The sequence below is a fragment of the Bubalus bubalis genome, chromosome 3, assembly GCF_019923935.1.
Source record: "Bubalus bubalis isolate 160015118507 breed Murrah chromosome 3, NDDB_SH_1, whole genome shotgun sequence".
NCBI classification, from domain to species: Eukaryota; Metazoa; Chordata; class Mammalia; order Artiodactyla; family Bovidae; genus Bubalus; species Bubalus bubalis.
The window spans coordinates 28,117,526-28,141,906 of record NC_059159.1 but is presented as its reverse complement, the minus strand read 5'-3'; the positions used below and the strand labels follow the sequence as shown (position 1 = coordinate 28,141,906).

At 57.1% G+C, this 24,381-nt stretch overlaps 1 protein-coding gene across 11 annotated transcripts in view; it reads right to left on the bottom strand.

Annotated features, from left to right (window-relative positions):
• The window catches only part of LOC102394952 (myosin phosphatase Rho interacting protein), a 92,889-nt gene that overhangs the window by 23,192 nt on the left and 45,316 nt on the right, over positions 1–24,381 (bottom strand). For 4 of the 11 annotated variants that reach the window (XM_025280401.3, XM_044939136.2, XM_044939135.2 and 1 more), the window contains 10 exons: positions 23,156–23,307; positions 16,622–16,706; positions 12,803–13,016; positions 11,224–11,794; positions 8,049–8,190; positions 7,175–7,279; positions 5,810–5,866; positions 4,800–4,868; positions 2,669–2,758; positions 944–1,053 (listed from right to left, as the gene is read on the bottom strand). In XM_025280401.3, the coding sequence (XP_025136186.3) occupies positions 944–1,053; positions 2,669–2,758; positions 4,800–4,868; positions 5,810–5,866; positions 7,175–7,279; positions 8,049–8,190; positions 11,224–11,794; positions 12,803–13,016; positions 16,622–16,706; positions 23,156–23,307 (1,595 nt within the window). The remainder of the gene's footprint in view (positions 1–943; positions 1,054–2,668; positions 2,759–4,799; positions 4,869–5,809; positions 5,867–7,174; positions 7,280–8,048; positions 8,191–11,223; positions 11,795–12,802; positions 13,017–16,621; positions 16,707–23,155; positions 23,308–24,381) is intronic. The other 7 variants (XM_025280408.3, XM_025280409.3, XM_044939137.2 and 4 more) reach the window with 6 other exon arrangements.

The window sequence follows — 24,381 nt, the reverse complement described above, 5'->3', positions numbered from 1 at the left end:
CCACGTGGGCCTGAGCACGTCCTCCACACTGCTTCTGAGGCCAGAGCCCCACACCTGCTCTGTGACACCCCGAGGCCAACGTCCCCCCACCTGGAGCTGGACCGGCCACGTGGGGTCCCTCAGAGAGTCCAGAGAGGGCCTTGGCCTCTGCTCCTGGTCATACAGACTCAGGAACAACCAAATATTCTGTTCGTCTAACAAAAGAAGGAATAGAGTCAGCACAGGAGAGAAGGAGTAGAAAGGAGAGTCTCTTTAGGATCCCTTCCCGACTGTTCAAAAATGTAAGTCACCAGCCGGGAGGCAGGACTTGGCAAAGGTGTGAAGCCACCCCCAGGAAGAGACGTGAGTGCTCTGTGGGCACAAGGGCCACCCACCAGGCATGGCCTCCAACCCAAGAGAGGCACTTGAGAAGCACTGGGACTACAGGAGGGAAAAGTGTAAGGGAGAAACTCTCAGGACCAGTGAAAACACTGAGGCCAGGAGGTGAAGGCAGCAGATTTCTGGCTGTCACAGAACCAGCTACATGCAGAGATCCTGTCCTGTCTGCTTTTTGTGAAATGAAAACAGCAGGTTTCTAACCATCAGGGCGGGAGGAAAGTGTGGGGCAAATGATGAGGTTCCCGAGCATGGCTATGAACACAGGAACATCCCCCCCTTAGCCCCCTTGCACCAAAAGCTCCAAAGGGACATCTGTCCTGGTTGCACAGACATCCTGGAGATGCAGGAGTGAGGCAGGAAGACCAAGAAAAGGGTTAGGGGCCTGTGGACACAGCATCTGGTGCTGCCTTTGACCACCCAGGGCTCAGCGGCCAGAGATGCCTTACACCCAGGCCCCAGGGAGTTCATGCACTGGGCAGGGCTGGCAGGGGGTGGGGGCAGTGCAAGTAACGGACAGAGGGACAGGGCGGCTGCGCTGAGCCTCCTGGGCACTTGACTGGCTCACCTCGTCACATCCGGGGCAGAGGTCGGGTGGACATGCTTCATGATGGTCTGGATCCAGTTCCTCCGGATTCCGGATGTCATGGCAGAGAGGGTGAAGGCGCCTTCCTTTGTCTGCATGGAAGACAAGGCGTTAGCCATGAGTGCCCCTCGCTGACCCCGAAGGGCTCGCAGGAAGGACTCACCCCCAGGATGCCCCTCCCAGAGGAGCTGCTCTTGATGGGAGGAGCTGAGGGAAGGGGGTCTCAGCACGAGGCCCAGAGAGCAGGAACTTAGCACCATCCCCAGCACTGTCTGCAGAGGCGGCTAGGGGTCTAGCTCACTGAGTATGCCTCTCCCTCCTGCAGGACATGGGCACAGGGAATCATCAGAGCCCCCAAGTCACAGCTGGAGTGCCCTGCCAGATGCCTTGCAGCCCAATAGACTGGGGGATGGATTTCTCCTTCTAATGAATTCACTGGCTTTCAGGTCGGAACTCGGTCTTCTCTGAGTTTGGTTAACCTTGGTCACTGCCACATGCTGGATCTAGGCCCAAAGGTCAGGAGAGGAGTCCCAGCCCGGGAGCCCAGGGTGGCAGCTGGCAGGCTGCTGGGTGCCCATCGCACACCTCACGCTCTCAGGAGGGAAGAATTAGCTTTTCCCAAAGACAGGTCTGGACTTGCCTCGTGGTTTAGTCAGTAAAGGATCCACATGCAATTCGGGAAACCTAGCGACTGAACACAGCACAGCACACAGGGACAGGCCTGGCCTTTGCCCTGCACCACTGTGGTTCAGAGTGGGGCCAGCCAGGCCGGAAGGACCAGGCGTGTGGGAGGGAGACGCCTGGCTGTGTGGTGTCAGCTGGCCTCTGGGGGAAGGGCTGGAGCTTGCCTGACCACATGGATAATGATCCAGTTGATGGGTTATGAAGCTGCTATGAACACTCTGGACACACTTGGGCCTGGTGCCAGGCCTAAGCCCGAGCAAGCTCCCCAGGCTGGAAGCTCTGTGTATTACCAAACGTCAGCACCAATAGGGAGACTGCCCCTGAGGATGTGAAAACTTCGTGTTCAGTACAGTTCTCCACAAGGTGCTTCCTCGGGCTGATCCCAGTCTGTACCCTTTGCTAGAGTGTGTCTGCAGTTCTAAGTAGAGTGTTCCCTGTGCTCTGAGTCCTCCCAGCTAGTTATATGACATGTGGGGGGTCTGGGGCACCCTTAAGACTTGCAGTGGGCATCAGCCAGCTGGCATAGCCAGGGGTCTGTGCCCTCACCTTGTCTGGCTACCCCTGAATAGTCCTTGAACCCCCATCTCTGATAAAGTTGCCAGTGAGAACTGCTCCATCTGTCCAGTCAAATAATTTTTTTGAGAATGGGACAGCACCTTGCACACTGGAGTCCTTCACAAGATTGTGGGGCAGAAAAGACTCTGGTGAGGGGCTACATCGAGCAAAGAGTAGGTGTATGGGAAGCTAGTGCCCTGAGAGCTGAAGAAGCAACACCTTTGCTCTTACTCCCCATACCTCACCTCTTTCCAACTGTCCCTGTTCTACTGAAAGAAAGACCCTATTACTACAAAGGCTCTAGACAGCCTCGAGGGAGCGATGCTGGCGTCTGCTTTCTGCTGAGATCAGAGTGGGGATGGGGTGGGGAGCTACAGGGCAGAGAAAAGGAGAGGATGAGGTGCCCGCCCGTCAGGCCCACGGTCCTCCCCTCACGCCCAGCCTGCTGCCCAGCCCCACCCCGCTCACGTGGATCTGGAAGCCATAGTTTCTCTGCACTGGGTACTCTGTGACATCGCAGCACGTAGACAAGTCAATTTCCCCATCCAAGTCGGCGGCCTGCAGAGGAGGTGAGACTTAGAAGGTAAAGGTCAGGGTCCCGCGAGCTTTATGGCTACTGGACAGGTGTTTTCGCAGGCGCTGCCGACCACACACCATCTGGAAGCATCCGTGCCGCCCCCACCCCCATCCTGCCGGGACACCCAGGCTGGGGCTCTCAGACCTCCTTCACACTCTTAAAAACTGAGGGCCCCAAGGAGCTTTTGCTCATGGGGGTTTTATCTATTGATATTTGCCATATTAGAAACTGAAAAAAAAAATGAAAAATAAAAATTTTTAGTCATTTAAGAGCACAAACCCATTTCATAAATAAAAAGTATTATTTTAAAAAACCTGCAGGAGTTCCCTGGCAGTCCAGTGGTTAAAACTTTGCCTTCCAATGCAGGGGGTGTTTGTTCAATCCTTGGTTGCAGAGCTAAGATCTTGTGGTCAAAACCAAAACGAAACAGAAGCAATATTGTAACAAATCCAGTAAAGACTTTAAAAATGATCCACATCAAAAAAATTTTGAAAAAAAATCAGAGATTTTTGCACCTGCCTTTAATGCCTAAGTTCCGAGGACAGCTAGATTCTCACATGGGTCTCTGAACTTAGTCTGCTGGCAGCTTTTGGCTGAAGTGTATAAGGAGGGCCTGGCCTCAGACAGACTCAGGCTGGAAAAGTCTTTTCAGACAGTTGCGGCTGTTCTTCTTTGACAAGTGGTAGTTTCTTAAAGGTGAACTGCATAGTGGAATCTTTCTGTCCTTGCTGTTATGTTAAAATCCATGGTTCTACCCTGCTCTGTGCATGGACCTCTGACCCACGCCCCGTCTCCTGGGAGAGTCCCCAGACACCGGCGTGCTCCTTGTTCCAGAGCGAATGCCGTCCACTGTCATCACTGCCTATCTCATCAGGAGTCTAGGCTCAGGGACGCTGTCAGGTGAGAGACGATGAACACAAGTTTTCCAAAGTTCCAGTTTTTCTTAAAATCTCAAATTGAATCATTGATAACAGTTCTGTCGGTCGTTTTCCTTGGAGGAAGAGACTCGGTTTATTTAATCGAGTGAGCATCTGTGCGTTGGTGTTTAAGCAGAGATGGTGGGCCGCGAGGAGGGGGGATGGCAGAGGGCAGCGTGGTTGCAGTGGGTGCTCCCCACGAGGTGGCGTCACGCCTGGACAAGCAGCACAAGGGACTTTGCCAGCTTCCGGCGGGTGCTGAAGGCTGAGACCAGTAAATCAGCACTTTTCCTGTCCTGTGAAGGCCCTTTCTGTAAGGCTGTAAACGTGTGGCAGTGAAGGACACACTGGCTATCTGCGCCTGCAGCCTGGCTGGCTAAGGCACCCACCATCAGCACAAAGGCCAGCACAAGGGGAGAGGTCAATCGCATCATAGTCTTACAGCACTATTTTTGTTATAAAACCCTGGACGGGTCTCCAGGGGTCCACCAAGTACACTGTGAGAACCACCCAGCACTTGCATGTGCTCCTGCGGCCCCTGGCACCCACGCTACTCCCCATCTGCTTGCCCACCAGCCTCTATCGCCTGGGCTTACAGAGGCACAAGAACCACTAACATCATTCACATTTGGGAGTGTATCTCCCAAAGAAGATTCCTGGAGTGGGAAGCAAGGGAAAAGGTACAGGAACAGAATGCCAAACTCAGAAGAGGTTTTTTTGTAGGTGAAGAAAAAGCCCTTCTGTTTGGTGTTCAACCACAGAACCAGGGCTCTCAACCAGGCTGCCAAGTTCACCTGCCACATCCCATCCTTGTCCAGAAAACAAGGGACAAGATGAATTAGTTTGGTTCTTTGCAAGACAATTCACCACAATATTTCCATGTAGAAAGAAGAAAACTGCTCATCCTGAGTTTTAAAATGAGACATCTTTCAGTGTTTTTCACAGAACACAGACAAGAAAAGCTGCTGAAGCTCCCCCATCCCAGGTGCTGAAGCAGGGCTTGGAGAGCCTACTTCTAGCAGAAGCCAGTCCCAGAACATCAGAGTCTGCCCCAGGGCTGGACTGGGCCACCCATCAGCACACAGCATGGACCTGAGACACTCACCTCTTCAGCCACCGAGTCCCTGTAGAACCTCAGGCTTTGATCAGCAAGGACAAACCAGTGCTTCTTCCACTAAAAAAGAAGGGGAAAAGTCAAGACTGAACTCCACACTCCTGCTCCAAGGCGCTCCACAGCCAGGGTCCTGGGGGACCTCCCTGAGCACAGGGAACGCAGACAGTAGGTGGCCCCTCTGGCTGGGGCACACACACAGGACTCTGCTCAGGCCATAGGCAGCCACATGCACACGCCTTCTCCCCTGTGATAAGGCGGTGTGGGCACTCCACCCATAGGGGTGTGGCTGCAGAGGGGAGCCAGGCCCCCCAAGGCCAAGGAGGCAGCCTGTGAGTTGCGGCCACCTGCTGTCTAGCCAGAGGGGTGCCCACCTGCTGCCAGCAGGGGTGACCCAATCACAACCAGCCAAACTTCCCAGTCTTCACTGTGAGGATTGACAGGGGTGCTGAGTCTGCAGGCAGGGCCGAGGGGGTGGATGTGGAGGGGAGAAAGAGAGCGAGAGAGAGAGAAGGAGGGCGGGGAGGGGCATCTGGGGGTCTTGCAGAGGGACCCGAGGCTTCTCCTGCCTCCTGGAGGCCTGATCTCCACCCCGGCAGCCACTAGTGGCTCGCTCTTTCTGCTCAAGTCTGCCAGCTCCTCCCAGACCTGTGGCTGCATCTCAGCTGCTGCCTACCACCTCACAACCAGGGAGCCTGTTCTTGGGCAACCTGGGCTCTCAGGAAACCTCTGCAGAATGTGGCCAGGCGGGAAGCTCAGGTTGAAGGGCATCCCCAGGCCTGAGGTTGATGCCCACCAGGAGCGGGAGCAGTCCACATGCTGGCAGCAGGCAGGCTGGTGCCCCCACTGCCCACCACACCCCCACCTCTGAGGAGACGGGGTCGTGGTCACAGTCCTGGAGGTGGTAGACAAGGGCCAGTGCTCCCACACCCATGGGGACAAGGCCAGCTGGACCTTGCACCCGCTCCCCAGCACCTGGGGCCACGGCAGTTCCAGCCACTCACCTGGCCATCCTCATACTGCTTGGTCAGCCAGCCTTTTTTGAAATTCAGCAGGTCGGGCTAAGAGAGAGGAATAAAGAACAGCTCAGAGAAAAGCAGCCTGGTGTCTGGATCTGTGCAGAAGCAGACTGATGAGGCAGGCATTTCTCTCCCAGTGAGGGGCCCTAGGAAAGGGGGCTTTTCCACATGCCAGATGAGCACATGTGGCTCCTTGCCCTGGCAGGGGCTGCCCAAGCCACTCTCAGGGTGTGCATCTCCAAGGAGGGCAAGGTTGCGCACAGGGCACAGGTGCAGCCCCCTCGGCCCATAAGGAGCACAGCAGGGCCGCCGGGAAGCACAGAACAGTCCAGACAGAGCCATCCGGCATCTCACTGGAAGGAAGATGAGCAGTGATGGCTGAGACTGAGAGTCTCATAAAGGCCACGGGAAGACTGACAGCACCTGGTGTGAGCACGACGCAGCAGTGAGCTGCCAGGACCCTCCAGCCACTGGCCTGCCAGGATGACCCTGAGCCCCCGCTTCCCTACAAGCAGCAGAGCCAGGACAGCAGGTGCTGACAGCACCTGAGAGCACCCAGAGGGCTCTCGCAGCCCTGGGCCTGGCTGGTGTCTCATGTGGGTGTGGCAAGGCCAGGTGCACAGAGATGCAGCACCGCAACGTCCAAGGACCGAAGGAGAGTTAAGAGAACACATGCCCGGGGGTGGGACACCCATCAGCCATGGGTGCCCTGGAGCCTCTGCTGCAAAGTCCAGACTCCAGGTGAGAGAGCGTGTGCCCTGGCCCAGCTCGGGAGTCGCTGGGGGCCCCACGCCTCTGGGGGGTGGGACCAGCCCTGGTTCCTCAGGAGCCCGAGGACGAAGGCATGAGGGACCCATGTGAGCCACTGTCTTCACTCCTGGGGCTCTAATCTGCCTTTCGGGGCTCCCTGAGGGGGCGGTGGTCCCGCCAGACCTGCCTGACCACTCCCTACCTCCACTCAATGGCCACAGCTCCCATGCCCTGGAGCGAAGGCCAGGCCCCCTCCGTGGTGACCACATGAACAAAAGACGTGCCCAGTGGGAAGGGGGCTCCTGCCTCCAAGACGTTACAGAGACAAACACTCAAAACGAGAAGAACAGAGGTTCGTGCTGTGGCCCCAGCCCCCGGAGCCAAAACTCTGCGGTCCTGGCGGCCTCCTCTGCCGGAGATCTCAGAGCTCAGGATGCCCATGTCGCCCAGAGAAGGGGCAGAAACACAGCATCTGCTTCTCACACAGACATGACGCCCCGTGCACAGGGGGCAGTCAGCACGGACACCAGCAGACAGAGCCCTGTGACAAGCAGCAGGGGGGACGTCTCCAGGCCTCAGAGCACAGGCGCCCGGGCTCACCGTCAGGGAGGACTCCGTGGACCTCCTGTCCAGTGACTTGGCTCTTCGGTGTGGAGACAGGGGGGAGGCCGAGGCGTCTGGGAGAGGAGCTTCGCTGGGGAGGTCCTGTGGCAGAGAGCAGTCCCGTCAGCACCAGCCAGTCCCTCATCCGCTAGAGCTGCAGGAGGGCGGGCTTCAGGGCCGTGTTGCGGGCAAGGAGTGGAGCTTTGCTGTCTGGTGTCTCAGCACCTCTGCCCCCGCACACAGGACCTGTGTGCAGATGGGACCCACGCCCAGACTCCTGGTCCTGAGCCTCCAACTGCCTGCCGGGGCTTGAGCCACTCTGGTGGACAGGGCAGCCTTTTCTTGCAGATGTACCAGCCACTCGGCTCTCCAGGTCCCCATTCTCCCTGGGCCTCATGGGTTCACAGAGGGAAGAAGCTGGGCTCTGTGCAGCGAGCAGGAGAGCCCAGCGAGAACGGGAGGAAGACAGAGGGTGGACTTAGCGGAGGCTCAAGAAGTAGGGGCCCTGGAGAGGAGTTTCAGAAGCAGAATCCACCTTGGAGATTCAGCAGAGAGAAACGAGGGCTCTGGCCATGGCCAGAAAAGACAAGAAGGAAGGAGACCAGACAGCCTCAGAGAAGAAGAGAGTGGCTCTAGTTAGGACCTGGGACCCAAGGCGCATGAGAGCAGCTCTGAGCAGAGATGGATGGAATTCCGAGAGGAAAATGCGGAAGATGGGCTTCACCCTCAAGAAGTTCACTCAGGGAAGAAAGTGAGAGACGCAAGAAACGACCAGGAAACGAGAGCAGGAAGCTGGGCAGAAGTGCACCCATATGCCACCCGTCCCCACCGCCTGCACCGCCCCAGTATTGCCCAGAGCCCGGACGCTCACCCGCTTCCTAGGGAACGCCCTCTTCTCGCTGCGGCCTTGTCGAGTGTCACTTGAGGCTGAGGGCCCGGTGGACAAGTTGGTCTCCATGTGCTCTGCCTTCTCTGTGTCCAGGGCCTCAAACTTCTCTATTACCTGGGACCTCCTGCAAGAGAGGGCACGAGGCCACTGAGCGGGGAGACAGGGTTCCCTGGAGCCTAAGGCGTCGTGGTCCAGAGTCTGAGGGGCTCCTGCAGCCAGCGTCCCAAGCCAGCTCACCCCAGTTCCTGGGCCACCCTGGTGTGGGTGCTGGCCGCATACACCCCTGGTTCGGTCAGCTCGCCTGATGCCCCCACTTCCTCTCCCACCTCCACACGGGGCAGCTCTTGGACATGGCCCTGCTCTCTGCCTCCCAGCCCCGCACTGCAGACGCCGCACAGGCTGTAGGGCTGACACAGTCGGCTCTCACACGCCAGCGCCCCACTCCTGAGCCACAGACTGGTGGAAGGCAGCCAGCACCTCAGGCGCCCCGGCCTCACCACGTGCCTCAGCAGATCGGATGCAGCCCCCACCCCAGGGCGTCCAAAATTTAGCAAGAAAAAGACCCATGAATTAACATTGTTTCTGCCAACAGTAAAAAGAATCAAAACCCAAATTAAAAACAAAGCAAGTTGATTTCGTGTGAAAGGGCGGGCGGCATCATCAGGCCATCTACGGCTGGAGACGGAGCTGAGATGGGAGCGAAGCAGGCGGAGGAGGGGCGAGTAACGTCACAGCGACACAGCAGGAGGAGTGGAGAGGGGCAAGACCTGGAAGAAAACAAGGCTGGAGAATGAATAAACAGAAAGAACTGCTGGTAAAAATCAAATATGGTAAATCAAAATCATCCCAAGAATTAAAGCAAAAACCCAAGGCGATCACTGAGGAGGGAGACTATCCTGTCCCCGCGTCATGAGCATCCGCCTGGTGGATGCACCCTCATGAGCTGCCCACGTGTGCCCAGGCCAGAGCCCTGTTCCCCTTGAGATATCTCACAGGGAAGGCTGTCCTTGCATCGGACTAGCAGCAGAGTTGAGGGCAGCAAGTGAAGGGCCACTGGGCCCAGTAGCCTGAAGCCTAACTTCACGAGGAAGGGGAGGGGAACCCGGAGGCCAGCTCGTCCTTGGGAGGGGACCAGCGGAAGGGGCTCTCGGGGTCCTTCCTCAGGAAGGCAGACTCCCAGGGACCGCCTCCCTGTGGAGCCATCTCTGCTCCCGTGGAGTCTCCTGCAGGCCAGCAGCAGCTGCAGCGGGGGAGCGAGCGAGCGAGCGCAGGAAGCCAGGCGGCGTGGGAGCGCCTGGGAACCACGGGGAGTTCTTGCCAGTGCTCGGGCTGGCTGCGGACCCGATGTGGACTGTCCCAAGTGTCCTGCTAGGTTTAGAGGACAGACCCGCTCACATGTACAACGAGAGCTCTTCCAACCGACCTCAGGACCAGAAAGCCCCACGATGGCCTCGAGGTGCAGGGGCCAGTGAGTCAGGCCAGTTGCATGCTGCGGGCCGGGCCAGCCACGAGAGGTCAGAAGAGGGAGGGAAGTGCCACCTGCCAGGGATCTGGGGGAGTCCACCTCAGGCGTCTGTTAAGTGGGGCCTTTTCAGCTCAGGTCCCTGTAGTCCTACAACTGGGACAGCAAAGGCATCCCGGTGAGCCTGGTCCAGACTCCCAGCCAAGCGGCAGGTGGGACCTTGGCAGCTGGGCCTGGTGTCAGTCACCAGCGGTTCAACCAGCCACCCCCTCCACACTTGCTGGGCACAGCTCACCATTTGAGAAACACTGGGGAGGCTCTGTGGCCAGTCCAAAGACTACTTCAGGGCCAGGACTGGTCAGGACACCCACCCTAAGGCCTCTCAGCCAGGCTTCCGGCAGCCGCCCCCTGGGTATGGTGGCTGGTGTCCTGCCCATCTGGGGCTCTGTTCTGCACCACAAGACAGGGATCCAGTCCAGCACCAGGAGCGGCTCAGGATCAGAGAGCAGGCCTTGGACAGGACAGCAGCCAGTCAGAGGACACGAGGGCAGTGAGAAGTAATGTGGCAGGGTTAGGATGCAGAGGAGAGGGCCCCAGGGGAGCCGCACCAGGCAAAGCCCCTCCCCATGGTGGCAGAGCAGGCGAAGCAAAGCCCCAGAGGTGCCATCTGTCCCAGCCATAGCCGGGAGGGAACTCCAAGCCAAGCAGGTGTGCTGAATGTTAATTCTTTGGTCCCCGCCAAACCAAGGTGTGGCTGCCTGCTTGGGGGCCTCCAGGACGCGGTGAGAAGCCCCCTTGCCCAGGCCACTGCCTCCTACATCTAGCAAGTCCCTGCACTTACACTTGGTGCACTAAGGACAACCTCGGCCCTGCCCCAGCTCTGCCGTCCCAGGCTGTTCCCGTGAGGAGGGGCCCTGTTCCTGCACCCCGATTCTGCCCTGAGTATGGAGTGCTCACACGCCTCAAAGGGTACTAGTAAACCAGGTGGAGAGGCTGTTTGGAGGGTGTGTCCCCTACCCCTCCAGGACTGAGGCACCTCCTGTTTGCTTCTCTCTTTTAAGTGTGTTTTCCTAGTGCTGGAGGAGATGCCTGGAGGGCAGGTGGGTGGAAGGAGCAGGGGAGCAAAGTAACTGGGGCTCTGCAAAGGGTCATCCAATGTGCCCACTTGCTCCAATTCTGAGCTGGGTCTGGGGGTGGGACCGAGGACATTGCAGTAACAGTGGGTCTGAATCTCCTCAGAAAGCAGCTTCTTTGGAAATGAATGAAAACCTCGATTTTCTCTTCCCAGAGCATGTTACAGGCTCTGGAATCATTTTGGGAGGTTTGAACCCCTGCATGCGAGGGTGCGAGCCCTGCTACTGGACAGAGGCTCTGTTTACATGTGGGGCTGGAAGCTTCTACTGGAAGGGGCACTGGGGCACTCTGGTCCAGGCCTGGACTTGGGAGGCTTCAGAGACGGAACCATGCTCTTTCCCTCGTTCTCCACAAGGGCAGGGCCCTCCCCGCCTCAGACCACAGCTCCACCTGGCCTTGGCCCATCTCCAAATCCGTGACAGAATGTCACTAAATGTACGAGATTGTGAGTGCACATGTGGGTACCTGTATGAGAGAGCATGTTGAGTGTGCACGGTAGGGGCTGCAGGAGTGGGCAGATTGTGTGCAAGCCCCTGGCCCTCCAGTCCCCCCGGCCCTTACCTCCGCTCGTTGCCAAACAGACGGGCCACCTCTTCCCTGCCAGGGCTCCGGGCCCGAGTCCTGCGCTCCAGTCGCCTTCTCTCCACCTGGAAGGCTTCTCTGTGGCTGATCCTGATGGCCTTAGGGACGTCGGCCAGGGTGGCATACTGCCTGCTGGCTTTAAAGGCATAGGCACGCCCCGGTCTCTCTGCTCCCCGCCCCCCAGCACTGCCGGAGTCCACATGGGCAGGGGGATGGCTGGCCACATCCAAGGAGTTGAAGGAGCTGCTGCAGACGGTTCGGGCAGGGAGCTGAGGACCTGGGGGAGGAAGGGGATGGCCAGGCTTGTGGGAGGGTGGGCCGGAGTCGCTGTACCTGTTGGTGGGGGCGCCCGGGCTGGGCGGGGAGAGCGGTGGGGGCAGCTGTTGCTCCTCGGCCTTCACGTCCTGCTTGGTTTTCTCCAGGGAGAAGTAGCCGCTCTCCACCCGGACTTTGCGGCCACAGTCCACGCGGTCACCACTTGTGGTGCTCTCCTCTGGAAGACGAGGGACAAGAGACGTGCTCGGCCTGCTGCCACCTCTGGTTCTACGAGCTTTGGAGAAGGCACGCAGGTCCAAGGCCACCCTAGGGCAGAGCCCTTTCCCAGGAAAGGAACGGGGCATCCTTACCTGCCTCTCCGTAATGGGTACCTCTATGCCAGATGGCCAAGGGTCCCTAAGCTCTAGTCTGGGGGCTCAGATGGGACAACAGGATCCCCAAGAAGGGACATCCCACCAACAACCACTTCCCATTGAACACCAAGGAGAACCCAGGGAACGTGGTTAACACTCCAAGCTGCACTGCAGGGGGTGCGGTTCAATTCCCTGGTTGGGGAACTGAGATCCCCAGTACCACACAGCCAAGCTGGAAACCAAGTACATCATGACACAGAGTACATCATGAGAGGCCGTGCAGCCTCTCAGTGCGTTGTTAAGGGGTAGGGAGGCACACCCGGGAGGAGCAGAGGAAGGGCAAGTCCTGGATGTGGTGGGCACCCACAGCTGGGGAGTGCTGAGCGGCCTTTTGCCCAGAGCCTGAACAAGCTGCATCTTGCCTGAGTGAGCACAGTCTCAGCTGTCCATGTGTCTTTAGTGGAAACAGGGAAGCTGGCCCGTCATGCAGAGCCCTCTAGGCCTGGACAACAGAGACCAAGTGCTGCCCCGCTCTGCTCAGACAACTACAAGTCCTGGAAGGAGACATGCGGTCATGCCAGCTGTTCCTCTGCTTCAGCCAGCACCTGGGCAGGGTGCACCAGTGGGAGAAGGACTGGACAGCCCTTGATGCCGCTCACAGGACACAGTGGGCTTCAGATAACCAGGCCTTGAACACAGAGCAGCCACGGGGAGCAGAGGCTCCTCTGAACACAGAGCTCACTATAGAGCATCCAGATTCTCCTGACACCAAGCTGGGGCACGGGAGCGACTGAAGGCTGGTAGGCCAGCAGACACACAAGGGCACCTGAGCCCCAGCACCAGCTCGCCCTGTCAGGAGGCCAGAACTAGCGCTGGGAGGTGGGGCACCAAGACAGGCAGGCACTGTGGCCACCCTGGCTACCACTTACCATCTCTGCCCTCAAGCCCTGGCTCCCTCAGGGTGCTGGCCGCAGGAGGCTGGCCCTGGCTGGGACTCTGAGCTGGACTCGGGCTGCTCCCATCTGGCTGGTCCTTGGCCCTCATTTCTTCCTGCCAGAGTGTGGACTTGGTGGTGGGGACTTTCTCAGCACTGGGGATGCTGCTGCTGCTGCTGGTGACAGCCATCTTGGCCGGCCCTGGCTCCTGCAGGGGAGAGTGGTGTCCATGCAAGCCTGGGAACACCCTGCCCGAGCCAGCGCACGGGTCTGGGCTGCCCGAGTACCTGGCTACCAAGGTCAGCTGCAGTGTCAGAGGCCCAGATGCCAGAAAGCAAGGTTCAACAGAGATGTCCTGGCTGGGCTGGAAGCCTTCTTTCTTCTGCAGCCCCAGCCAGCACCCAAAGCCTCTAGGCATGCAGAATGGGAGCCTGGAGCCCAGGTGGGAGCCCAAGCTGGAGCTGGTGCTGCCCCAAGGGGCAGCATTTGTGTACGAGGTACTTAGCCAGAGCATACAGAGAACTGTAACTCCACACTGTAAGCCTATGGCACCTGCTCATGGCCCGGGCCCAAGCTCCTGCCCAGCCAGGCACTGGGGTGCCTGCTCCTGACCTGCCACCAGCAGGATGGCTCTGGGCACCCCTCAAAGTGAGGCACATCTTGGCGGTCCTTCCCAAAAACAGACTGCCTGCTGGGCTCTGACTAGCACCACACCTTCCAGTTCTCACCAGCCACCCCAAAAGCTCCTACAAGGGGAGCTCACCTCGGCTGAGAGGAGGTGGCAACCCATGTTCGCATGGCCAGTAAGAGGCAGAGTGGGGCTCTGAGCATTTGGCACCCCCAGGGGCCCCTGGGAGAGGAGGAGGGCCCAGGACGGGGGCTGCCTGTTGGGTGGGCGCCTGCGTCCACAGTGAGACAGCCAGCACTTTGCCTAGTGCAGAGCTTCCTCAGTGCCACCAGGGTCCTGGGCCTCCTGGGACGATGAAGCTGGGATGGCGCTCCCGCAGGCCCAGGAGCGCCCACCGCCCCTTCTGTCACAGCCACCAGAAGCCCTGCCTCCCTGGCTGGAGGCTCCTGAGCGATCTGAGCCACCGAGAAGAGGTAGCTGAAGAACGTGGCTTCTGACGGTTCCCCAAGGCTCCAACAGAACCAGCTCCAACGACCCTAGGACACCAGCCCTGAGGCCCCGAGCCTGTGGTCAGCGGCGCCCTGGCTCCACACCCAACAGCCATGCTGCCCTGAGCAGAGGTCTCTCTGGGTGGCCTGCTGTGCCCCCACAATAACCTGGGGCCCATGCTCTGAGGCCAGACATGGCTCTGCAGGGCTCAGGGAGGAGCCGTGTGGGCGTTACCTGGAGACCATGCTTGACGAGTCCGTCCCCTCTGTGGAGGGGGGCTGGACCAAGGGACACAGAGGCTGCCAACATGGGCTGCGGAGGAAAGGCAGCACTGTGCCCGTGAGAGTAGGGTCCTGGCACATGAGCGCCTTCCTGATGCTGGGGTGAGCCCAGCATGGGGCAGGGTGCTGGTGAGGATCTCCAAGAGGAAATTCCAGGCCTGAGATGTGAGGGTCAGTGACAGGGCTTCCTAGCACCAGGCAGTTCCAGGCCTGCCTCCTGGGCCCCTGACCATCCTGACTCAGCCCAGAGGAAAAGGGCCCTGGAGGCGCCAAGGTCCATGGTGAGTCTCCCGTGGTAGCCATGCTGTCTCCTGCCTGTGTGCCCAGCCTCACCGCATCAGCAGGGGCAGAGGGGCAGGGCAGGGGCTGGTTTCTGGGTAGTCACTTCTCTCCTCCAGAGCACATGGGTGGAAAGTAGACTTGGCAGGGGCGGGGCCAGGGCCACATGGCACCACGCCCATTCCCCACAATGTCACCACCGTGGTGGGGGGTGTTGCCGCTCAAACCAACAGAGCCCTGGTGCCTGTGCAAGATGGGGGAAAGGCCCAGGGCCCCAGGGTGCTCCTCTCTGTGTGGCCAGGACTGCTGCAGGCCCAGGGCTGTCAGTACCATAAAGAAGTCAGCTTAGAGCAAAGAGAAAATGGGGCAGGAAGGGAGGCCCAGTCAAGGGGCTTCTGCAGCCTCCACATGCTAAGCAGGCCCCTTGTGAGCAAGTTTCCCACAGAAAGCCACCTTTTCTACCCCTGGGGCATGGGAGCTGAGCAGAGGGCCAGTAAGGAGGAGGGTTCTGACCCAGAGTGGGCATGGCAGCAGGTCCCAACGGGTAAACAAGATGCCTGAGAAGAGGTGGCAGCTCACAGCAAACATGTGGGCCTGTAGTGGGTCGGACCAGGGCCTGACAGGAGCCTCAATCACAGCGAGAGGCCTGCTGTTTTATACATCCCTGAAAAAGACCAAGAAGCAGGGGCCAAGAGCCCAAGTGGGTGAGCAGACGGAGGAGCCAGCCTCCCACAGCTCCACCCAAGGATGTGTGCCCCTAGCCTGCACACTGGGCTGGGAGAACACGCAGGCCCTGGCCTTACCCAAGTCCCAGCTCTGGGGTCTAGGGAGATGGAGTGGGGAACCCCCGGTCACACCCTGAGTGGATGACCACTCCTCTCTAGGCATCTGGGTACCAGGTCGCCCTTCCTCAAATAGCCAGAGCAGGAAGAGGCTCCTGGGAACCCATGCCTCTTAGGCTCCAGCTCTACAGGTCTGGGCCAGCCTGTCTCCCCACTGCCCTGGGCTCTGCTGCAACCCAGCCCCCAGCCGAGGGGGTGTGCGCTCTCCCCCACAGCCCCATTCTTGACCTCCCTCTGGCCTGAGGGGTACCTGCACACTCCATGGCCCCAACTCCCAGATGCCTGAACACCCTCCTTGAAGCAGGACCCTGGGCCCCCTGCCTGCCTGAGTTCCTGGAGGGCAGGGTACAGCAAAGGGACACCCCCAGCCCTGTTAGTCTGACCCAAAACTCTGGGGCAATAAGAAAGAGGCTAGGTTTGGGGTCTTGGGTTCTTCTCTCTATAGGGGCCCCTAAGGCATACAGTCAGTTGGCCCACTGTATCCACTGTTCCATATCCATTAATTCAACCAGCTGAGGACCGTGCAGTCCTGCGGGATTTACTATTGAAAACAATCCACACAAAGTGGACTCCCAAAGTGCAAACCTGTGTAGCTCCAGGGTCATTGTACTGAGCACCCAGGAGGGGCCTGGCACTTTTGCCACTCCTCATAGTAATCTGAGAACTCGATTTCAACAGGCCCGTTTCACAAATCAGTCCCCTGAGGCCCTGAGCCCTTCTGGTACCCTGAGCCCCTGCAGACCAGCCAGGGGAGGGAAGCCCTGGACCCGGGGGACTGCCCCAGCCACCTCCCACTCTGGCCTCGTGGGAGCTGGTAGGAGCATAGAATCAAGGCTGTGCCAGTGCTTTTCATTGATGGTTACCCTGAGAGCCCCTCACGGCCAGGCACTGCAGGACCACTCCTCCTGGCCCCCTGCCCAGCCTGCTGTCTGTAGAACTGTCTGTGCGGAAGGTGGAGCTGAACTGAGCCTCTCCTCCCAGCATGCTCTTGGCTCCCAGCAATTGGCGGGATGGTCAGGGGAGGGATGGGCACTGTGCAATGATGCTTCTGGGGGCAGCCCCACAGCAGGCCAACCTCTCCAAGTGGGGGTCATGTCCTGGGGCCTGCAGAGGAGCGTGCAGAAGGCAGCCCACAGACTCAGAGAAGGAAGGTGAAGACCCCTGGGCTGAGGGCTGCCTCAGCCCTAGCATCACCCCTTCCTTCCCTTGCCCCCAATTCTAGGCTGGGTCCTGAATCCCCCAATCTCCCAGGGTGCTTTTTCTTTGCCCCAGCTCCACTGAGGGGATGCCTCACCTGTGGTGTGGGGGGCTCCACCTTCCGCTTCTTCTTCTGGTTCTGCTTATTGGTCCTGGGATAGACTGTGAGCATCTCCAGCCACCTGGGACAGAGGAGGGTATGGCACCAGTCAGACCAGAGCTGCCACTCCAGGGCAGGAAGTGCCAGCTGCACAGCTGGGACACGGACAAGCTGACCACTGGCCTGGTAAGGACTTGGCACTGTTTTTGTTACCAGCCTTCCTCTGGGGCTGAGAGTCCACTCTAAAATCACCCTCCTGGAGTGCGGCTGGCCAGCACAGACACGCTGCGACTGGGAAGCCCCGAGGACCACTGGGGCAAGAACCTAGGAGTCGTTGCCAAACTTTCCTACAGTGGTCACTTCTGGGCACTGTGCAGCTGACCTCCCACTCTGGAGAGGCTCACCTCTGGGCCCCAACTGCAGTGAGGGCGCCCTTGGGGGCACCTCGGGAACACCTTTGGGGAAGGCCTAGCGGAACTTCCCAGGGACCGACACCAAGGCCCACACACTGGAAGGTTCACTCTGGACCAGCAGCAGGGAAAGCAGGGAGGAGCACGGACTTAGATCTGGCTCTGCTACCCTCAAACCAAGACCCAAGCAGCTCCTAGCCCTCGGGGCTTTGGCCTCTCATCTCTGGAACCAGGGGGGTACTGCTTGCCTCTCTGGAGCTCCGTGGGAGCTGGGAAGGTCGGAGCGAGGGGAAGGAGAAGGTGTGGTGGGAGAAGAAGGTGTGGTGGGGTGGAAGGGTGGTGCTCTCTCCATAGGGGACAGTACTGCAGGGGATGCTGGGCCAACTCTGCCCAGACACAAGGGTCGGTGTGGGCCTGCGGCCAGCCTGTGACAAGAGCCTGGCAGCAACGGCTGAACCGCTGAGGGAGGCAGGGTCTGCAGCGCCAGCATACTGGTTGAGGCCGCAGCGAAGACCAGCACCCAAGCGCAGGGCAGGAAGAAGGGCTTGTCTTTAGTTCTCAGAGGTGCTCCTTTAATGTGTTTGTGTGTGGGATGCCACTGGGGTGGCTATGCTGCCAGCAGCTGGGAGAGGGGTTGCATGTGGAGTGCACCCCTCCAGCAGTGGAGCTGAGGCCCAGTCAGATGAGAGCAGGGGTTCTTGGCCTAAGAGTGCACGAGCGAGTGCACTGCATGAAGAGATCTGAGCACAGGCTCTGCTCCCAGAGCCCCGAAGCCAGGAGGAGACGACGGCTCACTCTGCACAGGAGCAGACGAGCAGGCTCCAAGGGCTCACCCATTTACCCTGAGGAGTTCGAGCGCTTGTGGGTTAACAGACTTGCTTTCTAGCTTGCTAAAGGGAACACATTTCCTTTGCAAAGTTCACACCCAGGACCCCGCCTGCAGAGGGCCCCTCTCCAGGCTCTACCTGGGAGGGGAAAAGAGACTGCTTGTGAAGTCACGTCATCCTCCAGGGCCTGGGAACAGGGCTGCGGCAGGCATGTGCAAAGCAGTCAGGGAGCCCTGAGGCCATGAACACTGGCCCTGTTGCTCTTGACTAGTAACGCTACCGAGCGGGGTAAACCTGTGAGCCTCACACGACAGGGCCTTGAGGGGAAAGGAGAGAAGACCTGCACCATGGCCACACAGTTGACTGGAGAGAGCTCCTGAAGCCCCTGCCAAGCACCAGAGGGAGGTCCTGTCAGAGGCCAGACTGTGTGGTGCTTACCTGGGCCCTAGCTCCCATACTCCTAGTGCCCTGGGACCTCGGACACCCCTCCTGTCCTACGCCACCCAGACCCCTCCCAACTCGGGTGTGTGTGTTTGTGTATGTGATGCCTAAATCTCCTTGAGGAGTCTGGTTGGGCAGTGGAACCTCAGCCAAGGGTGCCTGCCAGACAGGCCATGGCAGCAGGTGGGAACCAGGACCCACGAGTGGCTCTGCTGCCGCTCGTGCCTGGGGAGATCAGGTTCCCTTCATCTCTGGCCGTCCGTCTCCAGCTGCAGAACCACTGACACTGGAGGAGGGAATGGCAAACCACATTAGCATTCTTGCCATGAGAACTGCATGAACTGTATGAAAAGGCAAAAAGACATGACAACGAAAGATGAACTCCCCAGGTCGGTAGGTTCCCAATATGTTACTGGAGAAGAGGAGAGAAACAGCTCCAGAAGGAATGAAAAGGCTACGCCAAAGCAGAAACAGCCCCCAGTTGTGGATGTGACTGGTGGTGAAAGTAAACTCCGATGCTGTAAAGAACAATACTGCATAAGAACCTGGAATGTTAGGTCCATCAAGGTACATTGGAAGTGGTCAAACAGGAAATGGCAAGAGTGAACACTGACACCTTAGGAATCAGGGAACTAAAATAGACAGCAATGGGCAGATTTAGCTCAGATGATCTACTACTGTGGGCAAGAATCCCTTAGAAGAAAAGGACTAGCACTCAGAGGCAGCAAGAGAGTCTGAAATGCAGTATGCTGGTGCAATCTCAAAAATGACAGGATGGTCTCAATTCATTTCCAAGGCAAACCATTCAATATCATACTAATCCAAGTCTATGCCCCAACCAGTAATGCTGAAGAAGCTGATGCTGAACGGTTATATGAAGACCCAGAAGATCTTCTAGAACTAACACCAAAAAAAGATGTCCTTTTCATCATAGGGGACTGGAATGCAAAAGTATGAACTCAAGAGACACCTGGAATAAAAGGTAAGTTTGACCTTGGAGTACAAAAAGGAGCAGGGCAAAGGCTAACAGAATTTTGCCAAGAGAATACACTGGTCATAGCAAACATTCTCTTCCAGTAACACACAAGACGACTCTATGTATGGACATGACCAGATGGTCAATACCAAAATCAGACTGATTATATTCTTTGCAGACAAAGATGGAGAAGCTCTATACAATCAGCAAAAACAAGACCGGGAGCTGACTGTGGCTCAGATCATGAACTCCCTATTGCAAAATTTAGACTTAAATTGAACAAAGTAGGGAAAACCACTACACCATTCAGGTATAAATCAAATCCCTTACGATTATACAGTGTAAGTGACAAATAGATTCAGGGATTAGATTTGATAGAGTGTCTGAAGAACTAAGGACAGGGGTTCGTAACACTGTAGTGATCAAAATCATTTCCAAGAAAAAGAAATGCAAAAAGGCAAACTGATTCTCTGAGGAGGGCTTAAAAATAGCTGAGAAAAGAAGAGAAGTGAAAGGCAAAGAAGAAAAGGAAAAATATACCTATCTGAATGCAGAGTTCCAAAGAATAACAAGGAGAGAGAAGAAAGCCTTCCTAAGTGAACAATGCAAACAAATACAGGAAAACAACAGAATAGGAAAGACTAGAGACCTCTTCAAAAAAATCAGAGATACCAAGGGAACATTTCATGCAAAGATAAGCACAATAAAGGACAAAAATGGAACAAACCTAACAGAAACAGAAGATATTAAGAAGAGGTGGCAAGAATACACAGAAAAGTGAAAGTGTTAGTCGCTTGGTCACGTCCAACTCTTTTTGACTCCATGAATTGTAGCCCACCAGGCTCCACTGTCCATGGAATTCTCCAGGCAAGAATACTGGAGTGGGTTGCTGTTCCCTCCTCCAGGAGATCTTCAGGACCCAGGGATTGAACCCACATCTCTTATGTCTCCTGCATTGGCAAGCATGTTCTTTACCACTGGCACCACCTGAGAAGCTGAGAATACACAGAAGAACTATTACAAAAAAGACCTTAATGACCCAGATAACCACAGTGGTGTGATCACTCACCTAGAGCCAGACATCTTGGAGTGCGAAGTCAAGTGGACCTTAGGAAGCATCACTATGAACAAGGCTAGTGGAGGTGATAGAATTCTAGCTGAACTATTTCAAATCCTAAAAGATGATGCAGTGAAAGTGCTGCACTCAATATGCCAACAAATTTGGAAAACTCAGCAGTGGCCACAGGACTGGAAAAGGTCAGTTTTCATTCCAATCCCAAAGAAGGGCAATGCCAAAGAATGTTCAAACTACTGCACAACTGCACTCATTTCACATGCTAGCAAGGTCATGCTCAAAATCCTTCAAGCTAGGCTTCAACAGTACGTGAACCGAAAAATTCCAGATGTACAAGCTGGATTTAGAAAAGGCAGAGGAACCAGAGATCAAATTGCCAACATCTGTTGGATCACCAAAAAAGCAAGAGAATTCCAGAAAAACATCTATTTCTGCTTTACTGACTTCACTAAAATCACTAAAGCCTTTGACTGTGTGGATCACAACAAACTGGAATATTCTTAATGAGATGAGAATACCAGACCACCTGACCTGCCTCCTAAGAAACCTGTATGCAGGACAAGAAGCAACAGCTCGAACTGGACATGGAATAACAGACCTGTTCCAAATCAGGAAAGGAGTACGTCAAGGCTGTATATTGTCACCCTGCTTATTTAACTTATATGCAGAGTACATCATGTGAAATGCCATACTGGATGAAGCATAAACTGGAATCCAGATTGCCAGGAGAAATATCAACAACCTCAGATATGCAGGTGACACCACCCTTATGGCAGAAAGTGAAGAGGAACTAAAGAACCTCTTGACGAAGGTGAAAGAGTGAAAAAGCTGGCTTAAAATAACATTCACAACACGAAGATCAGGGCATCCTGTCCCATCACTTCATGGCAAATAGACAGGGGAACAATGGAAACAGTGACAGACTTTATTTTCTTTGGCTCCAAAATCCCTGCGGACAATGACTGCAGCCATGAAATTAAAAGATGCTTGCTCCTTAGAAGAAAAGCTATGACCAACCTAGACAGCATATTAAAAATCAGAGACATTACTCTGCTGACAAAGGTCCATATAGTCAGAGCTATGGTTTTTCCAGTAGTCATGTATGGATGTGAGAGTTGGACCATAAAGAAGGCTGAGCGCTGAAGAATTAATGCTTTCAAACTTTGGTGTTGGAGAAGACTCTTGAGAGTCCTTTGGACTGCAAGGAGATCAAACCAGTCCACCCTAAAGGAAATCAGTCCTGAATATTCATTGTAAGGACTGATGCTGAAGCTGAAACTCCAATACTTTGGTCACCTGATGCAAAGAACTGACTCACTGGAAAAGACCCTGATGCTGAGAAAGACTAAAGGCAGGAGGAGAAGGGGACAACAGAGGATGAGATGGTTGGGTGGCATCACTGATGCAATGGACATGAGTTTGAGTAGGCTCAGGGAGTTTGTGATGGACAGGGAAGTCTGGCGTGCTGCAGACCGTGGGGTCTAAAGAGTTGGACATGACTGAGAGACTGAACAACAGCGAAAATGCTTTGCGCTCTTAAAATCTATGACATTCTAAGAGGATTAAGGCGAGACAGTGAAACTGGTCCTCCTGTCTGCCCCTGGCATTATAAACGAAATCCTGCCTCTCCCCACAGGAGGATGACTAGCAGGGAGCTGGCACCCCAGGAAGAAGCCACCCACCCCTCAGCAGCATGGGTCTGGCCCCCGCTCCACACCCACCTCAGTGAAAACGAGATCTCACTTCCTCCCACGGCAGTCTTGGCCAGCTGCAGCTGATGGGGCCCCAAAGCCCAGCCCATCGCTCACAGCCACCTCCGTTTCCCCGAACACAAGGTGCCTGATGTCCTAATTCCTTCTCCTTGTGCAGTAATCGGCCCAGCCCCTCAACCCAGAGAGTTTATTCTCTCCTTTGCACCTTAGAGAATGACAAGCTTCTCCATGACCCAGTGCCCGAGCTCCTGGCTGGGCCAAGGGGCACCTGCTGGCTGTCACGCGCCATGTCACATACCTGTGCAGCTGCGTGCACAGAAGAGCAAGGCCCCCAGGAGGCAGATGTGACAGGGCTCAGAGCATGGAGCTCAGCCCCCTGCGCTGGCAGCTGCCTGGAAATCTGGGTCCCTCTACTTTCCAGGGCTTCTCCCAGCCTCCACCCAGGGCATGCTGGGGGTGGGGGGTGGGGTGGCCCAGAACTCTGTTCTGTCATGCAGACAAGAAAAGCAGTGCATGTGGTCACCCTGTGGTGACTCCTGAGTGCAGACACGGGGGTCATGAGGGAGACATGGCCTCTGCTCCAGGGCTGACCACTGGCTGAGGAGGACAACACACTTGGGCAAACCCCAGCCTTCACAGGCACCAGCTGACAGAGCCACACACCTCACGGGGAAGGCCTCCTGGGGGCCGCACAGCCTGGAGAACGGAAGGGAGGGCAGGGGAGAGGCAGCAGGGGGCGTGTGTGGCCAGCAGCTCAGAGCTGCAGTGCATGGGCTGCGGGTGGGGGCTGGGAAGGGCCCCAGGGCCTTTCAGGCAGGAGGGCGGTGACCAAGCCCCTCCTGTCTGAGTGAGAGGAGGCCAGAGTGAGGTGAGGATGGACTGGGAGACCAGAGAGAGGCCTGGAAGATGTGCTGACGCCAGCAGAGGGAGGCGGCAGGGGAGCGAGGCGTGCAGGGGCAGCTGGGCAACTGTGGGCGGGGATGAAGCAAAGGTGGGTGGAGAGAGGAACTCAGCAGACACAAGGCGCAGGCTGTCCGAGGACCCCTGGCAGGTGGGGCAGCTCGTCTCAACACACATGTAGCAAACTCACCCACTGATGATCTCCTTGGTCTCAGCCCGGATGAAGTGCTCTTTCTCAGGGGTCAGAATGCACAGGGAGAACTTCTGGCCCGTCCGGCCCTCCCCATCCACCACGTCCGTGCACTGGTTCATGTTGATGGTGCCCTGTGGGAGGGTTGTGGGCTGCAAGAGGAAGACAGGGCAGGAGTCACTGTAGGGGCAGAGGGAACATCCCTGTCTCCCCACGTCCTTCCGGACCCTCCTGGCTTCTCCACAAGCACTGGGGCTTCACAGCTGTGCAGACCCCCCTGCCATGCGGAGCATGGGGGCGGGCTGCCTTAGTCTGGCCCTCACATCCCCGCATCCTACTGACCTACCCCGGGGGAGAGTGGTGACAGGCCTGCTCTTCTCAGAGGACAACCAGCTGCACGTTCCTTCCCACTAAAGAACAGCCCAGGAGTGCTGGGGGAGGACGGAGGCTGTGTGTGGGGGGAACAGGCAGCAGACCCTCTTGAGGACAGCGGGGGTGACAGAGGCAGCCGGGAGCCTGGTCTCAGAGGATGGCTGATCCAGAAAGCAGTGAGAAAAGCTACAGGAGGTGGTTTTGAAATTGCAAGGCTATTTTTAAAGGCTAGGAGGGGCCAGAGAGAAGCACACCTTGAAGGCGGACTGGGGCAGGCAGCCCGGAGCCTCGCACCTGGAGTTGTCAGAGGTAGGCCTCCTTTAGGGCTGCCTGGCCAGGGCTGGGACAAATTATAGCACTTCCCCCCTTTTCTCAGTCAAAGCTGTGAGACACTGACATTAGGGAGAGAAATCCAAAAACAAGATACCGAGCGGATGAGTGAGGACCCTCCTGGAACACAAGGAGGCTTTGGGGAAGGAAGCAGGGGGCTGTGGAGGCCACCACACCAGGCGCGAAGACTCCGTGAAGGGAGGGGAGCCCAAGCTCCAACTCCCACCCCACCTCCACCTCCACCTCCACCAGGGGCCCATTTCAAGGGCCCAGCGCTTCTCGGCTGGTCCTGGAGCAGCAGCAGGGGCAGAAAAGGCCCACAGTGGTGCCTGGGTTCCCTTCCACCGGCCAGTCCCCTGCTGCAACACAGAGGAAGGGGATCTGGTCTGAAGATGAGATGCCGAGCTCTGCTGATCCACCACCAGCCAGCTCCCTTTTTGTCCACTGGGGCCCCACCCAGGAGCCAGACCCCAGAGGTGGTGGCTTTCCGGAGTCCTCGCCCTGACACAGCCGCCAGCTCGCGG